Source organism: Onychostoma macrolepis, chromosome 02 (genome assembly GCF_012432095.1).
Source record: "Onychostoma macrolepis isolate SWU-2019 chromosome 02, ASM1243209v1, whole genome shotgun sequence".
NCBI classification, from domain to species: domain Eukaryota; kingdom Metazoa; phylum Chordata; class Actinopteri; order Cypriniformes; family Cyprinidae; genus Onychostoma; species Onychostoma macrolepis.
The window spans coordinates 34712584-34736594 of record NC_081156.1 but is presented as its reverse complement, the minus strand read 5'-3'; the positions used below and the strand labels follow the sequence as shown (position 1 = coordinate 34736594).

General features: G+C 33.5%; 1 protein-coding gene across 2 annotated transcripts in view; it reads left to right on the top strand.

Moving 5' to 3' along the window:
- Positions 1-4010: 4010 nt before the first annotated feature.
- tcf3a (transcription factor 3a) overlaps positions 4011-24011 on the top strand; it is a 49451-nt gene continuing 29450 nt past the window's right edge. The window contains exons 1-5 of one of the 2 annotated variants that reach the window (XM_058795886.1): positions 4011-4537; positions 6991-7124; positions 7994-8057; positions 21303-21373; positions 22579-22639. In XM_058795886.1, the coding sequence (XP_058651869.1) occupies positions 7071-7124; positions 7994-8057; positions 21303-21373; positions 22579-22639 (250 nt within the window). In that variant the 5' untranslated portion in view covers positions 4011-4537; positions 6991-7070. The remainder of the gene's footprint in view (positions 4538-6990; positions 7125-7993; positions 8058-21302; positions 21374-22578; positions 22640-24011) is intronic. The other variant, XM_058795876.1, reaches the window with a different exon arrangement.

Sequence of the window (24011 nt, the reverse complement as noted above, 5' to 3'; positions counted from 1 at the left end):
TTATCAGCTGTTTGGACTCTCATTCTGACGGCACCCATTCACATCAGATAGTGACGGAATGCTACATTTCTCCAGATCTGATGAAGAAACAAACTCATCCTAATCTTAGATTTTGCACTCAGAGAGAAATTAGATTTGTGAAATACAGCTTTATTAAGGTCCTTCTCAATGACGTTCTTCTGTCAAGTGTATTTATCATCTCAAGGATTGTGGAATTCCATTCTAATTGGTCATATTTTTGCAATCATCAGTCCATTCATGTCGTGCGCAGCTGCCACGGTCGGTCTCCAGATATCACAGGACCGTCTCATCGTGTGTATTTTGTGTGTTTTGACCCTTATCCGTTGTAACGCTCAGCGTATCTCCTCTCTTGTATGCGTCGCTTGTGCGAGGTGCTGGTTGCCATGGTTTCGATGGTATTGGCGGATGCTTTCAGTTAGCTAATCCTGCTCGATGCTCTCCAAACCCTGAGATGAATGCACTTGATGCCAGACGCAGCTGGCCCTGCATTCAGTCCTGCACATTCACGGGCCCATCGACTCAATAGAGCAGCTAGTCGAGCGCGGACCGGGTCTGAGCCGCGGCGCCTGCTCATCTCGGCTGTGAGTATAAACATCAGCACTCATCACAGACCTCAAGATCAAGTTGTGCGGGCAGGGATGTTATTTGAGAAGCGTGCGTGCGTTGGACAGCACATCATTTAAAATGTGAAACACATATTCCAAAAAAATCTAACTATTATAAACTGTTAAACTTCCGTGAATAATAATAAAATGTGATGAACTGCATAGCAGCTCTCTGGAAATGCTGCATGGGCAAACAGCATCTTCTTCAGAAAATATGAAAAATGTAGTTTAAAATAATACATTCATATGTTTAGCATGGTAAACCTGTTTTAATTTGGTTTGAGTTTAAAAGGATTCATTTAGTTTAAAATAACACATTAATATGGTTTAATTGTAGAAATAAAATATAAATTAAATGCATAAAAATATTTATTAATAAATCATTTTCAGTGAAAAAAGTGAATTTATATAAGTAGCTATGAATTTACATATAAATGCATGTGTCGAATATACAAATAAGGCTCGATTTAGTTTTAAAATAATGCATTAATATGTTTAGCATGGTATAATTCTATAAATAGATTCATTAAATAAAAAAAAAAACATTCTGAGTGAAAAAGTGATTTTATATGGGTATCTGTGAGTTGACGTGCATGTGGCAAATGCACAAATTAATTTATCTGCTCAGTATTAGATTTACATTTTTCTCTTTCTTGGTCTGTTTTAATGCAGTTTGAGTTTAAAATGCTTAATTTAGTTTGAAATAATACAGTAATCTATTTACCGTGGTTTAATTCTATAAATAAAAATAATCAAATGCATTAAATTAAATTATTTTATTTTATTTTTATTTATATAGAGTACGTTACCAAATGACTGAAACAAAGTATTGTGGACTGTCTGGTCACTGGTGAAGACAACATGATGAAAAAGTTAGTAAACCCCCCACGCAGGGTTAAATTCTCACACACAGCTCTATTCATTGTGGGGTTAAACTGATTGACATGCCTCTTTGAGCGTCTGTGTTTGTGTTTCTGTGGATTAGTGTTCGGCTGACATGATGCTGCTGTCTCGTCTGCTCCTTCCAGAAATACAGCACTAAACCTCCACAATCACAGCAGACCTGCTTCGTTTACCAAAGCCGGAGAGAGATATTTATGACCTGAATGTTTAAAACTAGGTTTGATGTTGCTGGATGAGGAATGCGTAATGTAATCTTCACCAATTTGCAACATTATCTGCCATTTAGCTGGCAATATGAAGCATTCGCAACCCATTTTGCTTCTGTAATGTGACGTATTTATGAACGGAGAGAGGAACTTGATTTTATCCATTTGATTGGATTGTGAAATGTGTCCGTAAATAGTTATTTGGCTGTCAGGTCTGGCCTAGATTGATGTCAGCTGAAAAGCACTTCTTACTCCTTTTCACCAATATTCCCAGCAAACAAAAACATGTTCTAAGAACATTGTGCTAACGTTCCGAGTCTTTGTTATGCAAACGTTACGGAAAATTGCATCATTTTTACAAACATGAAATGTTTCAGAATGTTTCGTGAACATTCAAAAGTAACATTTAAAAAACATTAGATGAACGTCCAACTAAAATGTTTCAGAAAAACCATAAATGACGTAAAAATAATTGTTTTTTGTGCTATAACGTAGTGAGAACATTATTATAACGTTCATGAAAGAACGTTTGTTCATAACTTTGAGCGAGTCTTGCCCGGACGTTCCCTGTCGGCTGGATAATAGCTTGTTTTTCTATTATTGAGATTTCTTGAAAACAATAAAATGCATGAAAACGCATTTTGATGAAAGATTATGAAGGAAAAACATTTTTGTTCGCACGCTGATGATTCGTTCACAGTCAGACCATGAAACGAGAACGTAAACAGGGTGAATTTTGATTTTGTGTGTTGACGTTAATGTCAGTGTTTACCTGGACTCGTTTTCATTTGTAAATGCCAGTTTCACTGTCAACACCTGAGGACAGATATATTACAGATATGAATCATCAGGCTGCTGTTTGTTCATATTAATCTCTCCCCTGGTGTGGTTTGTGCGCCGCAGTGACCTCAAAAAAACACCAGTTAAAGGGCCGAGGTGCAGCTTCTGTTTTCCCACCACAACACCAAATGTCGGCGCTTCCTCCTCTTTAATGCCCCTGAAAGCCCTGTTCACACCTCCAGCCAGAAGCCATTTGCTTCGCTTCAGTTCTGATTATGGCTCATTCAGTTTTAGATTATCCAAGGCGTTAGCTCTCCAAATCTAAGATAGATTTAGGAAGTGCTAACGCTGCCTTTACACCAGCGTGCTGTTTTAACAAACTCGAGGTGAAAAAAGAAACGGGTTTATTGCTTTTGAAAGCATATCAATATGTTGTATGTTATCTGAAATAAGACCCATGGGATCAATAGGTATATGAATAGGTAGAAACTATAAACTCAATTTGTGTATTTCATTTTAGTTTACTGTATCATTTATCTTAACAACCATTTCCAGTTTCTCAATACAGTAGTGTGGTGGCCCATATATGTTGACAGAAATACATCTGTAAAAAAATAAATAAATAAATAATAAAAAAAAAAAAAAAATATATATATATATATATATATATATATATATATATATATATATATTACTAAAATATTTTTCAAAATATATTTAGCAAAATATACTTTCTACCAATGTTTTCTGCCCATTTTTTGAAAATATATTTAAAAATATATAAATATGCTTTAAAACTGCAAGATTGTAAATATGTTTTCTCGCCTCTAAAATACATTGTGGTATGTGAAGGTTGAAACGAAATATATTTAAAATGTCAAAAATATATTTCATTGAGATTCACTGTTTACAACACACATTTAACATATATTTAAAATACATATTTGATCGATTTTTTTTTTTTTTTTTTTGGCTGTGTGGGCTACGTGTTGTCACATAACATAGCATGGTTTTGAATGGTTACCATATTTATTCACACTCATATTTACATGACAGCTATAGGCTACATGACGGTACTGTGATACCTAAACAGCTTAGTAATACCATGGTACTTTTGTCAGTGTGCTCTAGCCTTTTTTTTCTTTTTTTCTTTTTTTTCATGTGCCCAACTGTTAGCATTCTGTAGCATTTTAATTTGATCCGAAGATATTTTGAAACGAATCTGAATTTCTGCGATCACGGTTCTACCACCGAATTAGCGCTAAACGTTTTACGTAAAACAAAAAATACACAGTATTCCATGGCTTCCTGTTGCCATTCTTTTAAAACCTGGGTAGGGTGTGCAGGGAAGAGGGGTTTGGCTTTAGTGTTAAACGTGTTTTCATTGGTCACCGAATATGTCAATCAAACGTTCCTGGAACCCTATTGGCCAGTTCGGCGGGTCTATCGCTCCATTTCGCACTGTTTCTCAGTCCATCTGTCTTTAACCGTGCGTCGTCTCATTCCGCGCGTTAGTCTAGTACGGCGCATTTTACCGCAAAATCTTGCTCATATTACGATAAAGTTAGATATACTGTTGCCCGCATTATTTAGCAGTTTATTTGTGTTGAGTGTATGGTAAATATCAAAGTAATCGCGTCATAAACCCAGTCCTAGTTTTCTGGGCGTTTGAAATCGGACACCGCTATAACGTCTCCCTCAGCGCGGAGGGATACACTGTTGGGGCTGACAATGTGGACGGTGCTAAAATGTCTCCTCGGAAGATGAGATGTTACATTTGTAGCGCTCAAAAGAATTAGAATAGAACTTTAGGCAGAGTTACATTTGAGCGCAGTTACATTGTAACAACTCTCGACACGGACTGTTCGCGTTTCCCGGGAAATTGGACGCGTTTTGCACCGTGAATTAGCGGGACCTGAGGCGCGGAGGGGGGAAATTTTGTCCCCCAACTTTTCTGTTTTTCCTCTCGGGCTGAAGCGCGTTTCTCTCCCGCTGGATGCCGCACGCGTGACGCGAGGAACGGTGAGTATTTACCGCGTTTATCGTATTTTACACGCATAAACGTGCATATTTTTGACTTTACCGCGTCTGTTGTGATTAATTAACTTTTTTATGCACAGTAAATGTGTGTGAAGTGTTTTGTCTATGAGCTTCGGTGTGTGTGCGGGGTTCGAGTCCAGAGGAAACGGCTTCTTTGTTCAATACTGGCAACAATGTCAAGTTTAAAACCCCCTGTATAGCTCCTTTTTACCACAGTAACTGTGTGTTTACAACTTTATAGAACATCTGCTGCCTCTTTCGCTTGTATATTTGCTGCAATTAGTGTATTTCAAGTTTTTGATGGTTATAACAGATGAAAGTTTGCACTTGGGTTAAATAAAGTCATCTGCGAAGTTAGGTTGATGCGTTTTACATTTGTTGTGTTTGGAGTTTCCTCCTATTTGCAGTTCTTCTAATGTCCTGGTCTGATAATTTGACTTTTCTTGGGAAAGAACTTTTCCTTTTTCCACTTTTTGGAATGGCTTTCCTATCTTTTCTTGTTTGGAAAACTAGTGGAGGTGTTTACATACTCTGATTATCTCTATTCTCCCATATGGTGTGTTTCTTGTTGTTCTTGTGTAGTTTTCAAACTTTGTGTCGAGGACCGTGTGTTTCTTTGTGTTGGAGAGGTTGGGGTGGGGGGTCTTGTTCACTATCTAGGGTGAACGTGGCCTGAAGTCTTCATGTGTTTCGGCCTGTTGCTGATCAAGCTTGTGTTGAGTCCTATGGGTTAACTTCATCTTTTGGATGTTGGATCTATAATACTGCATTTGCACGTGTTGTAGAAGAAATACTGTGGTAACACCATGGTGCAGTGATATCACATAAAGCATATAGCCTATATATATATATATATATATATATATAATGTATGCGTGTATTTTCATGCTACAAGTAAACAAATCCATAGAAATGTCATGATGGTCATACACTGGTGCCAAAACATCAATTCATACTAAAATACATGCCCAAAAACATTATTTTACCCACTGTCTTGAAACTTATAGCCTAAAATTCCATGGTATTTACACTGTATTTTCAAAATGGTGTAGTACTTTTTGGGATTTTATTCCCAATGTTGTTTGCTCTCAAAACCATGGTATTTCCATTGCAGACACTACCGTTCAAGCATTTAGGTAAAATCAGGTATTTTTTTTAGAGAGATTACTACTTTTATTCATCAAGGATGCATTAAATTGATCAAAAGTGACAGCAAAGACATTTATAGCGTTACAAAATAGTCAACTTCAAATAAATGCTGTTCTTTTGATCTTTCTATTCATCTGTGAATCCTGAAAACTAAAATGTATCACAGTTTCCACAGAAATATTGTGCAGCACAACTGTTTTCAACATTGATAATAATCAGAAATGTTTCTTAAGCAGCAAAGCAGCATATTAGAATGATTTCTGAAGGATAATGTGACCGAAGACTGGAGTAATGATGCTGAAAATTCAGATTTGATCACAGAAATAAATTACATTTTGACATTCACACATAAAACAATTATTTTTGAACAAATAAATGGAGCTTTGGTGAGACTTCATTTAAAAACATCACAGTATAATCATACTACAAGCTCAAAGCCATGGTAATTCCATGCTACATGCCCCAAGCACTTTTTGATATTCTTTTGTCAGTGTAAACTGTGCATCCCCAAAGTGAAAGTAAAGCCATTATTGTGTTGGCTTCATTGTAGCATTTGTGATCTTTAATGTTTCACAGTCATCTACCTGTTGATCATCAATGAAGGTGCTGATTATGATTCCAGGGAAGGTGTTGTTGGCGCAGTCATGATGGCGAAAGTATTTTTGGATAAGGCTTCTCACTTTTCTTGTGTCTGTGTGATGCAGTGCTGCTGATGTTTAATGAGTTGCTTCATGATTTAAGGAAAAGTGTAAAATCGCAGCGCTTTGTTTGGTTCTGCGTGACGTGCCATTTGTCTTCTGAAAGCTTTTTTTTTCAATATTTTGGATTGAAAAGCATGTATTGTATAGAAATTAAAACAAAATGTTATATATAAGAGCTTGCATCCCTATTATCTCTAAAAAAAAAAAAAATTCCATGTATAGAAATTTGATATTTCACGCTATGGAAATGTTACACATGCATTGTTTAATTCTAGGAATCATAGTTGTTTGTGCAACTAACTAGTTCCCATACTCGAGGTGTGGGTAAGTGGGTGGTTATTTCTCGAGCGCCTGGACTGGAGACTCGCTGGTGGTCTCTTTTGGTGGTTAACCGAGTTCAGATGTGGTGCATTCTGGGAAAACGCACTATTACAGCAGGTCTGTAATGTAGAGTAGTTCTTCAGATGGAAGCAGCAGTCGGATTATTTTGGATCATGTGCATTCACGTCAGATTTGATTACTAGATCCAGAGTTCATAGATGATATGAAAGCATGCTTGTACATTACGCATCTCCTTCCCTGCAGGATCATAAACCTGTTTGAGCTGAGAGAGAAAGAGAGAGACGTCGAGCGAGAGAAGCAGATCAAGAATACACAGGATCAGGATGGCGACGGTGGGGACCGACATGGAGCTGAACGACCTGTTGGATTTCAGTGTTGTAAGTCAAAGACTCTTCTGCTGGTTTTAAAAACGGATATTCATGGATAGTTGACATCAAATGTCAAGCAGTGTGACATGCATTAAGGTGCAAGAAACTGCTGTGTTGTGACTGTGTTGTATGGTAGTCATAACTAAAGGCCGTTGCTAGGCCACACGTGTGGTTTTATTATATTGTACCTTTTATTATTGTTATTATTGCCTTTTTTACTTTGAGGTGTTATAGACACAAAATGATATCATGATATATAATATAACAATAGAAAATATTGTAAAATATTGTGTGGGAAAAAATAAATAAATGAATAAATTTTAGATATATATATTTTTTTTCATTGTTTTTATCATTTTTAGTAGATTTTGTCTATATGGTCATTAAATATTTTTCAAGTTTTACTTAATTTTAGTATATGGTAAATAAATTAAAATGAGAAATGTTGCCTTTCAGTTTTTTATATTTTACTTTATTCAGTTAACATTTATTTTGTTTCAAGTACTTTTTTTTATTTTTTATTTTTTTAGGTTTTGGTTTTAGATGACCATAATACCTCAAATATAAACTTTCCTTAATTTGTTAATGTTTATTACCTGGTTTACTTAATAGATTTAGTATAAAATCTTATAATTAAATTATAACAAGATTATCAAATTATAATTTATAAGCTCTGTATTTAAACAACAAAAAAATTTAATTTACACTTAATTTTAACCTGGAAAAAATAATATAAAACACAAATGAATATTGAAAAATAAAATGTTATTTGTTAACTATTACTGATGCATAAGATCTGCAATACGCATATAATGTTTTTTTGAAGCAATGATGTGTATTTTCTCTGCTAATATAATTTTTTTTTCTCTCTTCGGTAGATGTTTCCTCATCCGGTGTCAAACGGGAAGAACCGAGGCCCTCCTTTACCCAACAGTCAGTTTGGTAGGCAATTTAAATTCGCTCACTTTGACTTTTATTACTACTCTGATTACAGAAATGACTAATTCAGGATACAAAGGAAATAATATAATTTGCAGACAGCTTTCACGCTTTTGGAAAATGGATTTTAACATAGTAAATCCCACATGCAGAACTTTCTTGCGCTGCACACGTGTCGATGTCGTTAGAGTCTGAGTGTTTGCGAAGCCTGTTTGATCCTCGTCATTCTGATCCGTCCTGCTCTCGCTTCATGTTCTCAGCTGTCGACCCTCCATCATGGGGGAGGAGGGGATGATGGGAAATGATAGTCATCCTCTCACCCCTGCGAACAATGTCAACAAACATTAAAACAACATGCAAAACAGCCCCCCGCCAACTGCACCACCTCACCCAAATGGAGTCTCTCTTCATTAGAGACATTCTAGAGAAATCGCATTCTTTTTGATTGAGGTTTTTCAGTTGAATGGGTGACACATCACCATTTACAGTTTAACTAAAACAAACTTTCATTCAGAAAGAGCGTTTTTATTTTGTTGTGTCACCGAGATGTTGAGTAGATGGTATATTTTGGTGTTTTTATGTGCATATTTATATACAGTAGTCAACACTTGAAGTGGATCAAAAAAGTTAATCAAAGTGGGTATATTGTTTTGGTTTTAGGACAACTTTGATGAAAGGTTTTGATCCACTTCAAATGTTGACTACTCTCTCTCTCTCTCTCTCTCTCTATATATATATATATATATATATATATATATATATATATATATATATATATGAGATATATTTTGTATTAACCTAAAACAGAAGCATTAGACCGTGACGTCATATTTTCCTGCTGTTGGTAAACTGTATAACATAGAATTTTATTTTTAAAAGAAAATTTAATCAATGAATAAATTAAAATTAGGGTTTAATCGATTCACTGTATGGACAAGTGTCTGTAAATATTAAACTGCAGAAATTCTTTTAATATGAAGTCTCAGTCTTCATGACAACCTGCCAAAATAAAAGTTCAGTTTAACTTGAAGAATTTGACACATTACTGCGAATTGTGAAAAATACTACTGTTGTGCAGTAGAATATACACTTAAAAGTACAAATAATAATATATAAAATAAAATTTAAAGGGATAGTTCACCCAAAAATGAAAATTAGTCCAAGATTTACTCCCCCTCAGGGCATCCTAGGCATATCTGACATTCCTCATCCAGACGAACACATTCGGAGTTATATTCCACACAGGAGTATGTTCCAATCTGTATAATTGCAGTGAATGGTGCCCCTGTTTCTGAATCTGAAAAAAAAGTATCCAACCATCACAAAATGACGCAGACGTAACGAAAGGTGCAACGTAAGATCCGGGGAGAGAGTGACGAACGCGGATGCACAGAGGAGAAAGCACAACAAAACACCTGTAACCAACTTATTTAAATACCATTTTAATCAAAACAGATACAATTTACTCGTTCACATGGTTTTCCTGTGCTGTACGCAAAACTTGGTTCTCGTGAGATTACACGCTTCTCCCCGAAGCTTACTCTCGTGAGACTACAGTCTTCTTTCCGGATCTTATGTTGCACCTTTCGATACGCCTGCTTCATACGATCGACCGCCTCGTCGTGAACGCGCCTGCTTGAGCGACCGCAAGCTGCACATTACAGCTTATAAAGTTTTAAGAATCAACATTTTTCTTAAACTAACGCATAGTTTCGCTTCAGAAGGCCTTTATTAACACCCCGGAGCCATGTGGAGTAGTTTTATGATGGATGGATACTTTTTTTTCGGATTCAGAAACAGGGGCACCATTCACTGCAATTATACAGATTGGAACATACAGGACAATGTGGAATATAACTCCGAATGTGTTCGTCTGAAAGAGGAATGTCAGATATGCCTAGGATGCCCTGAGGGTGTGTAAATCTTGGACTAAGTTTCATTTTTGGGTGAACTATTCCTTAAAACACGGAAGAAAAATACTGCAATACTCCTTAAATAGTTTAAATTTTAACAGTAAACCTCTATTCTACAACACAACTGGCACCAAAAAGTCAAATTTTTAAAATTGTCATGCCATTAAAGCTTAAAACATTAAAATATTTTGTGCCTTCATTTGATTATCACTGTTTTTCATAATAAATCTGTATTAAATCAGAAATTCATAAAATTAAAAACAGACAACTCTTTCTGAATATTTTTGGAAAAATAAAACATTTCATAGGGCCATATTGTTGAGAAAAATAAGAAATTATTAAACTGTTAATTTTATGAAACCATTAAACATGCTTTTTGATTATTACATTTTATTAAACCATTAACAAGGAATCCAGAAAAATGTAGATGGTAAAAAAAATAATAATAAATTTGGGAAAAATAAAATGAAATTTGGGGAACAAATAAAACTGAATTCATAGGGCCCTAAAAATGTAATTATTTTTAAACTTTTAATGGTTCTTAAATTGTATACATTTTATGATTTCAATTAATTAGACATGCTTTTTGATTACTAAAATTTAATTAAACCATTAAATTAAAAAAGTTGAACAGATTAAAATGGGAAAAACCTCAATTTGGGAAATAATAAAATGGATTTCATAATGCCCTGTTTTTGTCAAAGAAAGTCAATGGTGTGTAGGGATGGGTACCGAGAACCGGTATTGTTTTGGACCGGTACGTAATTGGGTCAATACCGGACTACCAATAAGCTTCAGGACAAACGATACTGTTACCGATATTTGCGTTGTTTTATCTCTGTATACTTCAATGTTAATGGCGAATTAGAATAGTGAATATAATAGTGAACAAAGGAGGCAACACTAGTAATATAATGAAGCATTTACTAACAAAACACAACATCTACCTCAAGCAATGTGCTGTATTTACTATTTCTCCCGGCTCTGACTGCAACTCGCGAGACACATTCACATCAAACGTTAATTCAGCGGTAGAGTTACACTCACAAGACACTGCACTTATTTGCAATCACAAAAGTACATTATTTGCATGTGCTTTAAAGCCTTGCCGGTTAAACATTTAATTCGCGTGCTGTTCTGATGTGTGCTTATTCAGAGCACTTACACGGTCGGTCAAACAGCACCTGATTATTTAGCTATCTTAGTTATCGTCTGATTGCACAAATACTGTCAAAAACACACAAGGTTTACATATAAACACAGTTAGTTATGTCTAAAGTGAAAGTAAACAGTTGAGAGAAAAACAGATGCTTGCAGCTCTTAAAGCGACAGTACTAAACATGCGATTATCATTAAAGACATAGTTCACACAAAAATTAAAATTCTGTTAATATTTACTCATGTTGTATCAAACATGTATTAATGTCTGTCTTGTGCTGAGCACAAAATAAGTTATTTTGAAGAATGTGGGCAACCAAACAGTTGCTGGTCCCCACTGACTTTGATAGTAGGAAAAAAAAAATGGAAGTCACTGGGGACCAGCAACTGTTTGGCTTCCCACATTCTTCAAAATAACTTATTTTGTGTTCAACAGAAGAAAGAAACTCATTCAGGTTTAACACAACTTGAGAGTAAGTGATGACACAATTTTCATTTTTGGATGAACTATTCCTTTAATGTTAATAAAATAAAACGCAAAGAGAAAAATAACTCACTGCTCTTGACTGAAGAACTTTAATACAGTTGCTAAAGTTCAGCAGTAATAAAATAACTTGAAATTTTCAACAACTTTTCACATCATATCTTTTTGCACTGATTAGTATCGAAAAGCAGTATCGGTATCGGTAAAATGTAAACGATACCCATCCCTAATAGTGTCCAATGTTGTTTGGACTCCAACGTTTATCAGAATATCTTCTTTTGTGTTTTTCTGATGAAAGTAAGTCATACAGGTTTAGAATGACATAAACGTTCTGTCGTCTTTTATTCGCTCTGGTTTTTGGCTGAACTGTCTCTTTTAATCTAGTGTGATCGGCTCTGTTTGAAATCAGATCCGGTCCGGAGACGCTCTCCTCTAAGAGACATTTGGTGTCTTTGTCCAAACGGCACAATCCTCCACACAAAGGACAAAAGTTCTTCATAACTCAATAGATGCCATGTGGAGAAGCGTATGGTTTCAGCACGGCACTCCCATCGCGCTGATTGAGAGAATATGAGTGTTATGACTGAATCCAGCCGAGACGTATCTGCTCATCAAAGACTAAAACCACATGCTTTCTTTTAGCCTTTTTTTCTGTGACTTTGAATAGCGAGTGAAACGTCCTGCCCAGTGTTTGCGCTTTGTAATTTATTAGTCGATTGTTTGACATTCTGTGTTGATTTGAGTGGGAGTTTATTGTGTTTTATGACACAAAGATGCAGTGAGAAGTAGGATTTGCTCTAAAGTTTGAGGAGGCCGTTTGCGTGTTTCACCGGCCACAGTTTCATTTACTGAGTACCTGAAACTGAGAATAAGTGAGATATTTATAACAGCAGAACTTGAGTTAAAAATACAGAGAGATGCAAAGAGTTTTCATGTGTAGGAAAGAAGAATCATCTTGCTGCTACAGTGATAAAATTCAGCGTATCACTTCATGTATTTGCTCTGAAAGGACTTCAGATGTTTTTCTTTTGACTCATCATTGAGGCCAAACAGCTGATTGAAAATGTTCAATGCAAGAAATACAGTAGTCTACTGTAAAAAAAAAAAAAAAAAAGCAAAAGGGTTTTGCTAAATGAACACTAAGAGAGTTCTTGTCAAATTAACAGCTTATATCAACATTCACTGCATTTCTTGATTTTATATCACTTATTGTAAATATTCAGTATGCTGCCATTACTAAATAACAAGACTGATATACATGCAGATTAAATTAAAATGACCTGAGGTGCACTCATGAGTGAGAACTAGTAATAATTCATGTTTTCAGAATAGTAAATATTGTTCTTTATAGTCCAGGGATTCCTTAATGTTTTGGTAACACTTTACAATAAGGTTCATTAGTTAACTACATTAGTAAACATGAACTAAGAATGAACAATACTTCTACAGCATTTATTAATCTTAGTTAATGTTAATTTCAGCATTTACAAATGCATTATTAAAAATCACAAGTTGTGCTTGTTAACATTATTTAATGCACTGTGAACTAACATGAATAATCAATGAACAACTGTATTTTCATTAACTAACATTAACAAATATTAATAAATAGTGTAATAAATGCATTGTTCATTGTTTGTTCATGTTAGTTAATACATTAACTAATGTTAACAAATGACACCTTATTGTAAAGTGTTACCAATGTTTTTTGTCAGCTGAACTGTTTGACCTTAAATATTTACTTTAATATTTTTAAGTTTATTTTTTAAGTCTCTGTTTATGTATTTGCTCTGAAATAGCTTAAGTTTTTGTGGGCTCGTCGTTTGGGCCGCACAGCTGTTGTAATACTGATTGAAAATGTTCAATGCAAGAATCAAAATACTGTTTAAAAAAAAAAAAAAAATCATGTCTTTGCTAAATGAACACTAAGAGAAATCTAAAGGAAATTTTAACTTTTCATATTAACAGCTTAGACTGGCTATAATGGCTTTTCTTGATTTATTTTTTTATATTACCAAACTCATTGCACGTATTGTAAATACTCAATATCCCTAAATAACAAGACTGATATTATATACTTGACTGAGACTTTTGATATGCAGACTACATTAAAATGACCTGAGATATGCTTATGAGTAGCAATAAATCTTTTTTTTTTTTTTTTTTGGCCTGGCATTTTGCATGCTTCAAAATATTTATGGTAAATATTGCATTTTTATGTCATTCTAGTCCAATTTGAACTGAAATATACTTCAAAAAAATTATAAAGGAAATATTAAAGTTTATTTTTAATGTATTGGCTCTGAAATATATATTTTTTTGACTCTTCATTTAGGCCACACAGCCATTATTGCAATACTAATTGAAAATATTCAATGCGATATTGTAAAAATCGGTAACACTTTATTTTAAGGTGTCCATAATACAGAGTAATTACCTAATTAAGTACTTAGTAGTAGCCGTTGTACTTACATGAAACAAAATGTACTTACCATGTAACTAAGGTTATGGAACAGCCTGTACTTACAGTTAGTAATTATGTAGATGTAATAGGCCACTACACATACAGACCGAGTCTGTTACACAGCTACTTATGTAACCAAAAGATTGTTACATATATGTTGCAGACTTTATACAACGTAATTATAAATGTAAGTACACAGCCATAAGCTACTTCAAATAAAGTGCATCAAGATTGTACTTAAGTGTACTTCATGTGTATCTATACTGTACACCTTATCCAGCTGCACCTTAGTTTGATTTAACCCACCAGTACACAGCTGAAATACATGTAATACCTTTCTAATTACATTAAAATTACAGAATATTACACAGGCTACTTAAAATAAAGTGTATCAAGATTATACTTAAGTGTACTAGTAGCTGTGTAACAGACTCGGTCTGTATGTGTAACAGTAGCTGCCTATTACATCTACATTACAAACTGTAATTACAGGCTGTTCCATAACTTATTTACATGGTAAGTACATTTTGTTTCATGCAAGTTCAACGGCTACTACTAAGTACTTAATTAGGTAATTACTCTGTATTATGACACCTTAAAATAAAGTGTTACCTAAAAATCTCTTTCAGTGCAATATTGTAAAAATCAGTTTTTGCAGAGAAATCTGTAGGATATTTTTAACTTGTCAAATTAGCAGCTTATATCAACATTCACTGTCTTGATTTGATATCATCTATCCCTATATAACAAGACCGGTGTCATATACTCTACTAAGACTTTCGATATGCAGACTAAATAAAAGTAACCTGCTGTATGAGTCAGATGGAGTGAGATCTAGTAATAAATGGTGTTTGTTTCAGAGGCTGTATCTCTTGAATGCGATGTTTTGATATGTTTGTGTATCTGGGACCCTTGTAGTCGTGACTCAAGCATGACTCGTTTGGCTCGGCATTTCTCTCCTCATAATTATAGCTCTGCTGTCTTTGTGTGTGAATGTATCTGTCCTGAGTCACTCTGAGCTCACCGACTCGCTCACGATCCCCTCGGGACAGAAAGTCTTCCACGGCCGCGGCTAACGCCTCTGTCGTGCCGTGTAATTAGCGTGTCTATGCGGGTCGGTAGCGTGGAGCTCAGGATGACACAACAGGACGGCCGTGATTCATCTGCTCATAAATTAAGAACTACAACCTGCTCTCAGTGATCAAATGTCTAGATTTTTTTGATACAAATTGCACCCATATAATTTTTTGTTTTGTTTTTGTTTTTGAACCTTCTTTTCAAAACATATACTCACCCTCAAGTTGTTCCAGTCCTGTATACATTTCTTTTTTATGCTGAGCTCAAAGGAAGATATTTTGAAAAAAAAAAAAAATCTTCCTTTTTGTTCAGCAGAAGAAAGAAATTCATACAGGTTTGGAACAACTTGAGGGTGAGTATATGATAACTGAACTTTCATTTTTGGGTGAACTATCCTTTAAGACCCCCAAAAATGCTGATGTTGTGTAAATGCATGACCAAAACGCATACGTTTTCTGTTTTTGCTGAAAATGGTGTCATGTAAATGCCTCATTAATGATCATAAGTTCTTCTAGGATTCAGTTAGGAGGTGTTTACAAGACACAATTTTCAAATAAAACAAACAAACAGCTTTTTTTTTGCATTTTGACCGTTCGTTTACAAAACGGTGGCAATTTGGTGGCCTGAAAATGCTAATTTTTGAAAACAGGTGTCAAAGTGCAAAAATACAAAGGATTTGGATGTGTTTGCCTGCCATTTTACATGCTTTAAAATGCTTACGGTTGATATTGCCGTTGAAGTCATTCTAGTCCAAGGTTTCTTAAATGTTTTTGTCAGCTGATCCCATTGACCTAAAATATTACCTGAAGTTCCTTAAAGTATTTACAATTTTCAATAGTTCACAATTATCTGATATTGGTTAATGGTCACATGACATGCAATATAATTTAATATTTTAATATTTAATAAAAGCGTTCATCTTTTTTAGTAAGTGCTTTATTTCGATTTTTAAAAATTATTTACTTTAATTTTACAATTTTATGATTTAATAAACTCAAAATGCCAGTCTACACTTGTCCACACTGTTGTATTTTTTTTTTTTCTAAAAATCCTTGTTTTCTATTAATTTTTCTAGATCTTGTTTTAATGGTTGAAGTAAATTTTATTAATTTAAAAAAAGTCTAATCAGTTGAACTCACAAAACTGTAATTTACTATTAATTTCTTTTTTTCAATAACAGTGTTAATTATAATGTTAATTATTAATTTAATTATTTTAATATTTTCTTATAATACTATTTAATATCTAATATTATCTTAATATCTTGTTTAATGGTTTAAGTTCTGTAATTGTATAGGATGTCTAAGCAGTTGAATTCATAAAACTTCACCAATTTAGTAATTTATTTGTAATTTATTTGATCAATAAGTTAAGTTTTAAGTTTATTTAATGTTAATTATTTTTATTTAATTATAATTTAATTTTACCTATTTAATTCAAATATAATTACAAACAAATATAAAATATGATCAAATGCATGTAAAAAATGCATTAATTTGATTACCACTATTTTTGATAGATAGAGATATATATATATATATATATATATATATATATATATATATATATATATATATATATATTTTTTATATATAATTTTTTTTGCATTACTTGTGTTCAGTTTCAAAACGTCTTCATTTTTACTGTTTTTTTTTATTTATTTAAACATTGAATTCACTTGGGCACGGTGGCTGTTTGGTTAAAATAATGATTCCTCTGATTGAAAGAAATCACCTGTTTTACATTATTTCGCAGACGCTGCATTTCCTTCTCTAACAAGTGAACGTCACACATCTGACCTCCTTCAGGGGTGTTTTAATAGACTGAGTAAGCAGAGCTGGAACTTAGACAAATATAGCACAACATAATTCCTAAACTTTGATCTGATTTGTTTGATTGCTTTGACTTTTTTTTTTTTCTGGAATCGTGCACGTCCGCCGGCTCTACCTGTTTGCGGTGTACATAAAGCGTGGTTGTGGTTTGGAGAGGTCGCTGGCCTCTGCGGATCAGCTGGAGGCATTAGACGCCCAAACACGCAGCAGACGCTTTTTATTGGGCTCGTGGAGCAAAGTTTTGTTTATTCAGGTGCGGAGGGGAATGTCTCATAACTCCAGCCGTTTGCTTTTAATGTAAAGAGATTTTTATGGCCGTCTGGAGAGGAAAAGGGCCTTTTTCTGAATGAATTTCTCACTTTTCCACCCACTAATCAGTTCTGTTAATTGGAGTGAATATTCAGTGCGCTTATGAATATGGATCACCTCTATTTTTGAGGGGTTTTTTTCATACTGTGCTGATATGTCATCACCCTCCTGTTGTTTTCTCGCGCCGTATTTCACAGTATTAGCTGTCTTTCATCTCTGTCTTTCTCTCCCACCCGCCACGGATCGCTGTAAATACCAATCTCACTTCCCTCTGCCTCAAACTCTCATGATCAGCATCAAAATTGACCATACTTGCTCTTATTAATACACATTCTTGGTCTCATTGTGAACGATTCATCGGTTCATGTTATTTGACAAGTCTTCATAATTTTATTGAAATATAACAACTTGCTCCTCTGAAATGACTTTCTTGTTAGGCTGATGTCAACAAGGCCTCTTGCTTAACATTACCCACAATTAGTGAGCTGCCTTGTCTTTCATTGCCTACATGGGCAGCATCCTATCTAGGGATGCACAATATACTTGTTTAGAGTTTGATTATTTTATTTATTTTGTAGAATATTGGTGTGGTATGTATGTATTAGTATAATATTGATATTTAACTGCCTGTTTTACATTTTGATTAAGTGAACACTTGATCGCTTTTACAATTAATCTGATAATTTAATACACAATATTTTATTTTATATTATCAGATAATCAATATTATCAGATAATATTGCATATATAAGCTAATATTGCTATTTAACTGCCTATTTTTATATTTTAATTAAATTAACCATCATCGAGCATTCACTTAGTTAATCTAATAATTTAATAACTCATAATTTAATATATTTTTTTAATAATATATCAATTAATATTGGATATATATTAGCCGATATTAATATTTAACTGCCGGTTTTTACTGTTTGATGAACTTCTTGATGACAATTTAACACTTTGTGGATCAATATTGATGTTGAACTGTCTATTTTTATATTTTGGTTACCTTAACAGAAATCAAGCATTCACTTAAGGTTAATCCAATAATTTCATAATTTTATTATTATTATTTTTTTTGTAGCATATTGGTTAATATTAGTGCTGTCAAACGATTAATCTTATCCAAAATAAAAGTTTTTGTTTACATAATGTGTGTGTACTGTGTATATTTATTATGCATGTATAAATGCACACACATGCATGTATATATTTAAGAAAAATGTTATATTTGTGTATCAAATATATTTATATAATACAAATATATATACGTTTAAATACAAGTAAATATTTTCAAAAAATATATACTGTATGAGTGTGTATTTATATATGCACATCATAAATATACACAGTACAGACACGCACATTATGTAAACAAAAACTTTTTTATTTTGGATGTGATTTTTAATCTGGATTAATCGTTTGACAGCACTAGTTAGTATTGGATGTATATTAGCCAATATTGATAGTTAACTGCCTTCTTTTGTATTGATTGCATCATAAAACGTTCGCTTAAAGTTAATCTAATAATTTAATAATGATATTGATATTTAACTGCCTGTTTTTGATTAGTCTAATAATTTAGTAACACACTTCTTTGTAGCATATAGATTTAATATGTCTGTGTGTATTTATATATATATATATATATATATATATATATATATATATATATATATATATATATATATATATATATATATATATATATATATATATATATATATATATATAAATATAAACTGCTTGTTTTTACATTTTGTTTACCTTAATTGTGCTCAATCCAAAAATGTTGTAACTTTTATTTTGTAGTAAATCGGTTACCACTGGATTATAAGCTAATTTTGATATTTAAATCCTTATTTTTGCATTTTGATTCTGTTCATACTTTCATACTCGCTTGTGTCCCTGGAGCACAAAAGCAGTCATAAGCAGCACAGGTATATTTGTAGCAATAGCCAACAATACATTATATGGGTCAAAATTATACTTTTTTTTTTTTATGCCAAAAATCATTAGTATATTAAGTAAAAATCATGTTCCATGAAGATATTTTGTAAATTTCCTACCGTAAATATATCAAAACTTAATTTTTGATTGGTAATATGCATTGCTAAGAACTTCATTTGGACAACAATTTTCTCAATATTTTTTTTTTTTGCACCCTCAGATTCCAGATTTTCAAATAGTTGTATCTCAACCAAATATCGTCCGATCCTAACAAACCATACATCAATGGAAAGCTTATTTATTCAGCTTTCAGGTGATATATGAATCACAATTTCGAAAAATTGACACTTAAGACTGGTTTTGTGGTCCAGGGTCACATTTATGATTAAAACTTTATTTGCTGTGTATTTTGTACCCTTTATAAAAAATGTTATAACTATTTAGTTTTGAATGCAATATATGTATGTATAATTTTTCATTCCGTGGATGGAGTCTCTCCTTCGAACGGCTGCGATCTCTAGCCGTCCACAGGAAGTCCAGTCATTGTTAAAAACGCCGTTCGTAATGAATTTCCGTCCTCATTGTGTGCAGTGAGCAGCTCGTCTCGGCAGTGCTTGAATAATTCTTCCTGTTTTGCTGGTTCTGCTCCGTCGGTGGAGTGTGCACTCGGCAGTGTGCGCCGCTGCGTCCTCCCTTGACGTTTTATTGAATTTGCTGACACAAGCCTGCGACCCCACCCCCCCTGCCCCCCGTCCACGGATCGCGTTTGTCACGCCAATGGCTCTCGAGTCGTAATTCACTCGTCCGCTGTACTTCTGTTCCGCTCCGTCGCCGGCGCTGTCATGATCGCCCCCCTTCCCCCTTTTTAATTAGACAACAAAACAAAAATTATGAATATTCATAAGCAGAGACCTCATTAATATGCACAATTATGCAAAGCAGCACACAATTAAGCTGCTTCTCTCCAGAGCGTTAAGGGGGAGACGGTTTTCGGGAAATTTCTGCACCGTCGATCTTTAAAATTCTTCCGTTCTGCATCTTTCCAGCCTTTGTGCTTTTGGTCTCATTTGACATTTGTGGTTTTGAAACCTTTGAGGTTTGGTAGACATGTCAAATCACACATCAGCTGGTAAAGATGGCAGATACAGAGACAGTTTCGACCATCGAGCTTCAGTCGGGTCATTACCTCCCCTGATAATGCTGATAAACACAGAATATGAGAACGATTTAACACATGAAATCTGTTGTGTCTGAACAACCTCGTGTGAAAGAGGCTTAAGAAGCTCGTCTCGTCAACCTGAAATCAGCCTAAGTATACAGGGCTTCGTTAAGGCTTATTAGTTTACTAGTCGTGCATGCAAACCACTGACGAGTCAATTTTTAGTTTTGCACAAACACATTTAATTTTCTGTGGCATGTTTTCAAATATAAAATGGTTTTTTGTATGTTGTTTGTTGTATCTGCTATACTTAATTGGAGATTATGTAGATGCGTTTTAAAAAATACACTAGTTTTTTTTTTATATTAAGGAAATTATTGCATTTATTCATTAAGGCTGCATTAAATTTATTAGAAGTGACACTAAATGCATTTATGTGGCAAGACATTTATATTTCAAATAAATGCTGTTCTTTTGAACTTTCTATTCATCAAAGAATCCTGAAAAATAAAATGCATCACTGTTTTCAACATTAATAATCAGAAATGTTTCTTGAGCAGCATATTAGAATGATTTCTGAAGATCATGTGACACTGAAGACTAGAGTAATGATGCTGAAAATTCAGCTGCGCATCACAGAAATAAATTACATTTTACAATATATTCACATAGCAAACAGTTATTTTAAATGGTAATAATATTTTAGAATTTTACTGTATTTCTGAACAAACAAATGCAGCCTTAGGGAGCAGAAGAGACTCAAAAACATTCAAATTAGTGTAGATAAAATGGTATACATTTATAATATCAAATTCATAATTATTGGTTATCAGCAAACATTTCTATATCAGTGCATATGTAGTTGTAAGTATTGATAATGTTTGTTTGTTTGTTTTCAGGTTTAGATGAAAGAAGTGGCTCCGGCTCTTGGGCTTCAGGAGAAGCAAACGGTCCCGCATTCGGCGCACGGGTACGAAAACACACCCATGTGCATTCACTCTGTCATAATCGCATGCAGACTCTGTTGAAATGCAGAAATTATTTCTGTGAGTGAGGACAGAGTGTCTCCGGTGTCTGGTGATGCTTTGCTTAATCCCTAAAGGAAACGAATCCGATATCTAGTCCACTTCAGGATGTCTCGTGTTGTGACTTGTGATGGTTTGTTTAAAGCAGAGCTGCATGTAGCTGTAGATGGGAAGGCCAGCAGACGCGTGTTTGTAGGTCAGTCGGTCAGTGGCTGAGATTAGCCGGCCATTGTTAGCAATGCTCATGTTTACCTGCCCTGTTTAGCGCTGATCTCTCACCTGTCAGACTCCATGAATGTTAGACGCATCACGTGTGTGAATGATGCGTCCTATTCTCTCCGTGACCTATTTTGCTCACAAACAAGCAGGCTGTAATTTTATTCAAGGTGCCAACATTTTTCATGACCATTTCTCTTTGAACTTTAATATTAAACAGGTTCCCCCCCTGCTGCATGAGTCTTTTTCATTAATATGAAAAAAAGACATTTTTGCAGGAGAAAAAGAAAAATTAATATATATTAGTTTTTTGTTGTGTGCATATATAATATATATACAGTATATTTATATATAACATTAAACGCATTTAAAAATATAGAATTTTAAGAATGTTTTAATATACTACATTTTTAAAATATTTTCAAAAAAAAAAAAATATATATATATATATATATATATATTTAAAAATATGAAAGTAGCATAATTTATTTTAATTTTAAAAATTGAAAAGAAATATGAAAATATAAATAAATTACCTCATTTTATAGCTGTATATAACCTACTCAGTATATAAAAATTATATTAACTTTAAGCAATTGTAAGTATATTTTAAACATATTTTTACTTTTAAATATAATTTCCAATTAAATATAAAGTTTAATAGATAAATAGTAAAAATATCCTTTTAATTTGTTTATTTTTATTTTTTATAATTTAAATGTACATAAAATTATATTATAAATTTGAATTAAAATAATTTTACTTCCAGTAAATCTTGTGAGTGGACTGAAGAGGAATTTTTAAGTTATGTAAGAATGTTAACTTTCTTTAATGTTGATATTTCATGATGCAATTACTTAAAATTTGCATTCTCAGTGCTGCCGATCATGAATTTATAATGTATTATGGTGTGTGTTGTTTTTGTGTGTGTTAGCTGTATGGAGACGGTCCTCACTACCCTGAACACGACGGCATGTACAATTTAGAGATTGACGGTAAGTTAATGCACAACATGGAGTTCAGAACAGCAAAATTTAGGCTATTAAGAGGTTGGTTTTTATAATCATAGATCATATTTTCATGGATGAGGTGTGGTTTCTTTGTTGTTGTTTGTTAGTGATGCACTACACGTCAAATCTGACCTCATTTCCGCTGCAGATCAGCGTCTGAAGTTTAACCACACATGAGCACACAAACCCGTGCATTGCCTGCTGTCCTGAGCAGGTTTAGGTCACGCTGGGATTTGGAGGGGGGTTAATCCACGCTCCTAACCGGCCCGCTCTGGGCTTTACAGCCGGGTGGGGGTTGCTTTTGAACTAATTACCACTTAGGCATTTATAATGGGGCGATTTGTTGTTTGTGCCCAATCTTAAAGCCATAAACGCTGCACCTCAGCCAGTCGAGGTCACACGCAGACAGATGGAGTCCAGCAACCCTCAGACCGTCTTTATCAGTCAATGAATAAATCACAAACCACACTCCCCCTCCATCCCACGCTCATTCATATTTCATGTAGTGATAGTTTACTAGTACCTCAGTTATACTGCTCTATAAATATATAGCTATATGTATATATTAAACAAAAAATATCAATGATATTTGAATATAAATAAAATATTGTGTGTGTGTGTAATATATATATAAACGTAACATTTTTCTTAAATATATACTTGCATGTGTGTGTATTTATATATACATAATAATAATAATAATAATCTTCAAGCAACATCTGTAAACTCATCTCTTTCGACACTACTTGACTTCATCCTAAACTAAAAAAAAAAAAAAAACTTTCTCTTTTTCTTTATTTATTCCTTCCCTTGCTAGCTTGTACTTATTTGAACAATGCCTGAGGCTTGGTGTTGCGAGCACTTCCTCTGTCTGATTGCCTCTTCAAGATGAATCGCTTATGTATTCCCCAATTGTAAGTCGCTTTGAATAAAAGCGTCTGCAAAATGACTAAATGTAATAAATATACACAGTACACACACACACATTATGTAAACAAAAACTTTTATTTTGGATGCGATTAATAGTTTGACAGCACTTATACACACACATATACATACATACACACTAATATAATTTTGTTAATATTTTATTTAATGTATTTTATTATTTTTAATTTTAGGTTAATTTTAGGTAAATTTTTTCCTTTTATTGTTATTTTATTATTTATTATTATTTTTTCACACATCTATAGTTTTTATTTTTTTATCTATTATAATTTTTATGAACTAATTATATTAGTACTTCAGGTTAAACTAAATTAAATATGAGAATGGCTCCTAGCTGAAATAAATTTAAGTAATTTAAAAATATTTTTATGGTTTTAGTTTTATTTAATTGTAATATCCCCTGATGTGT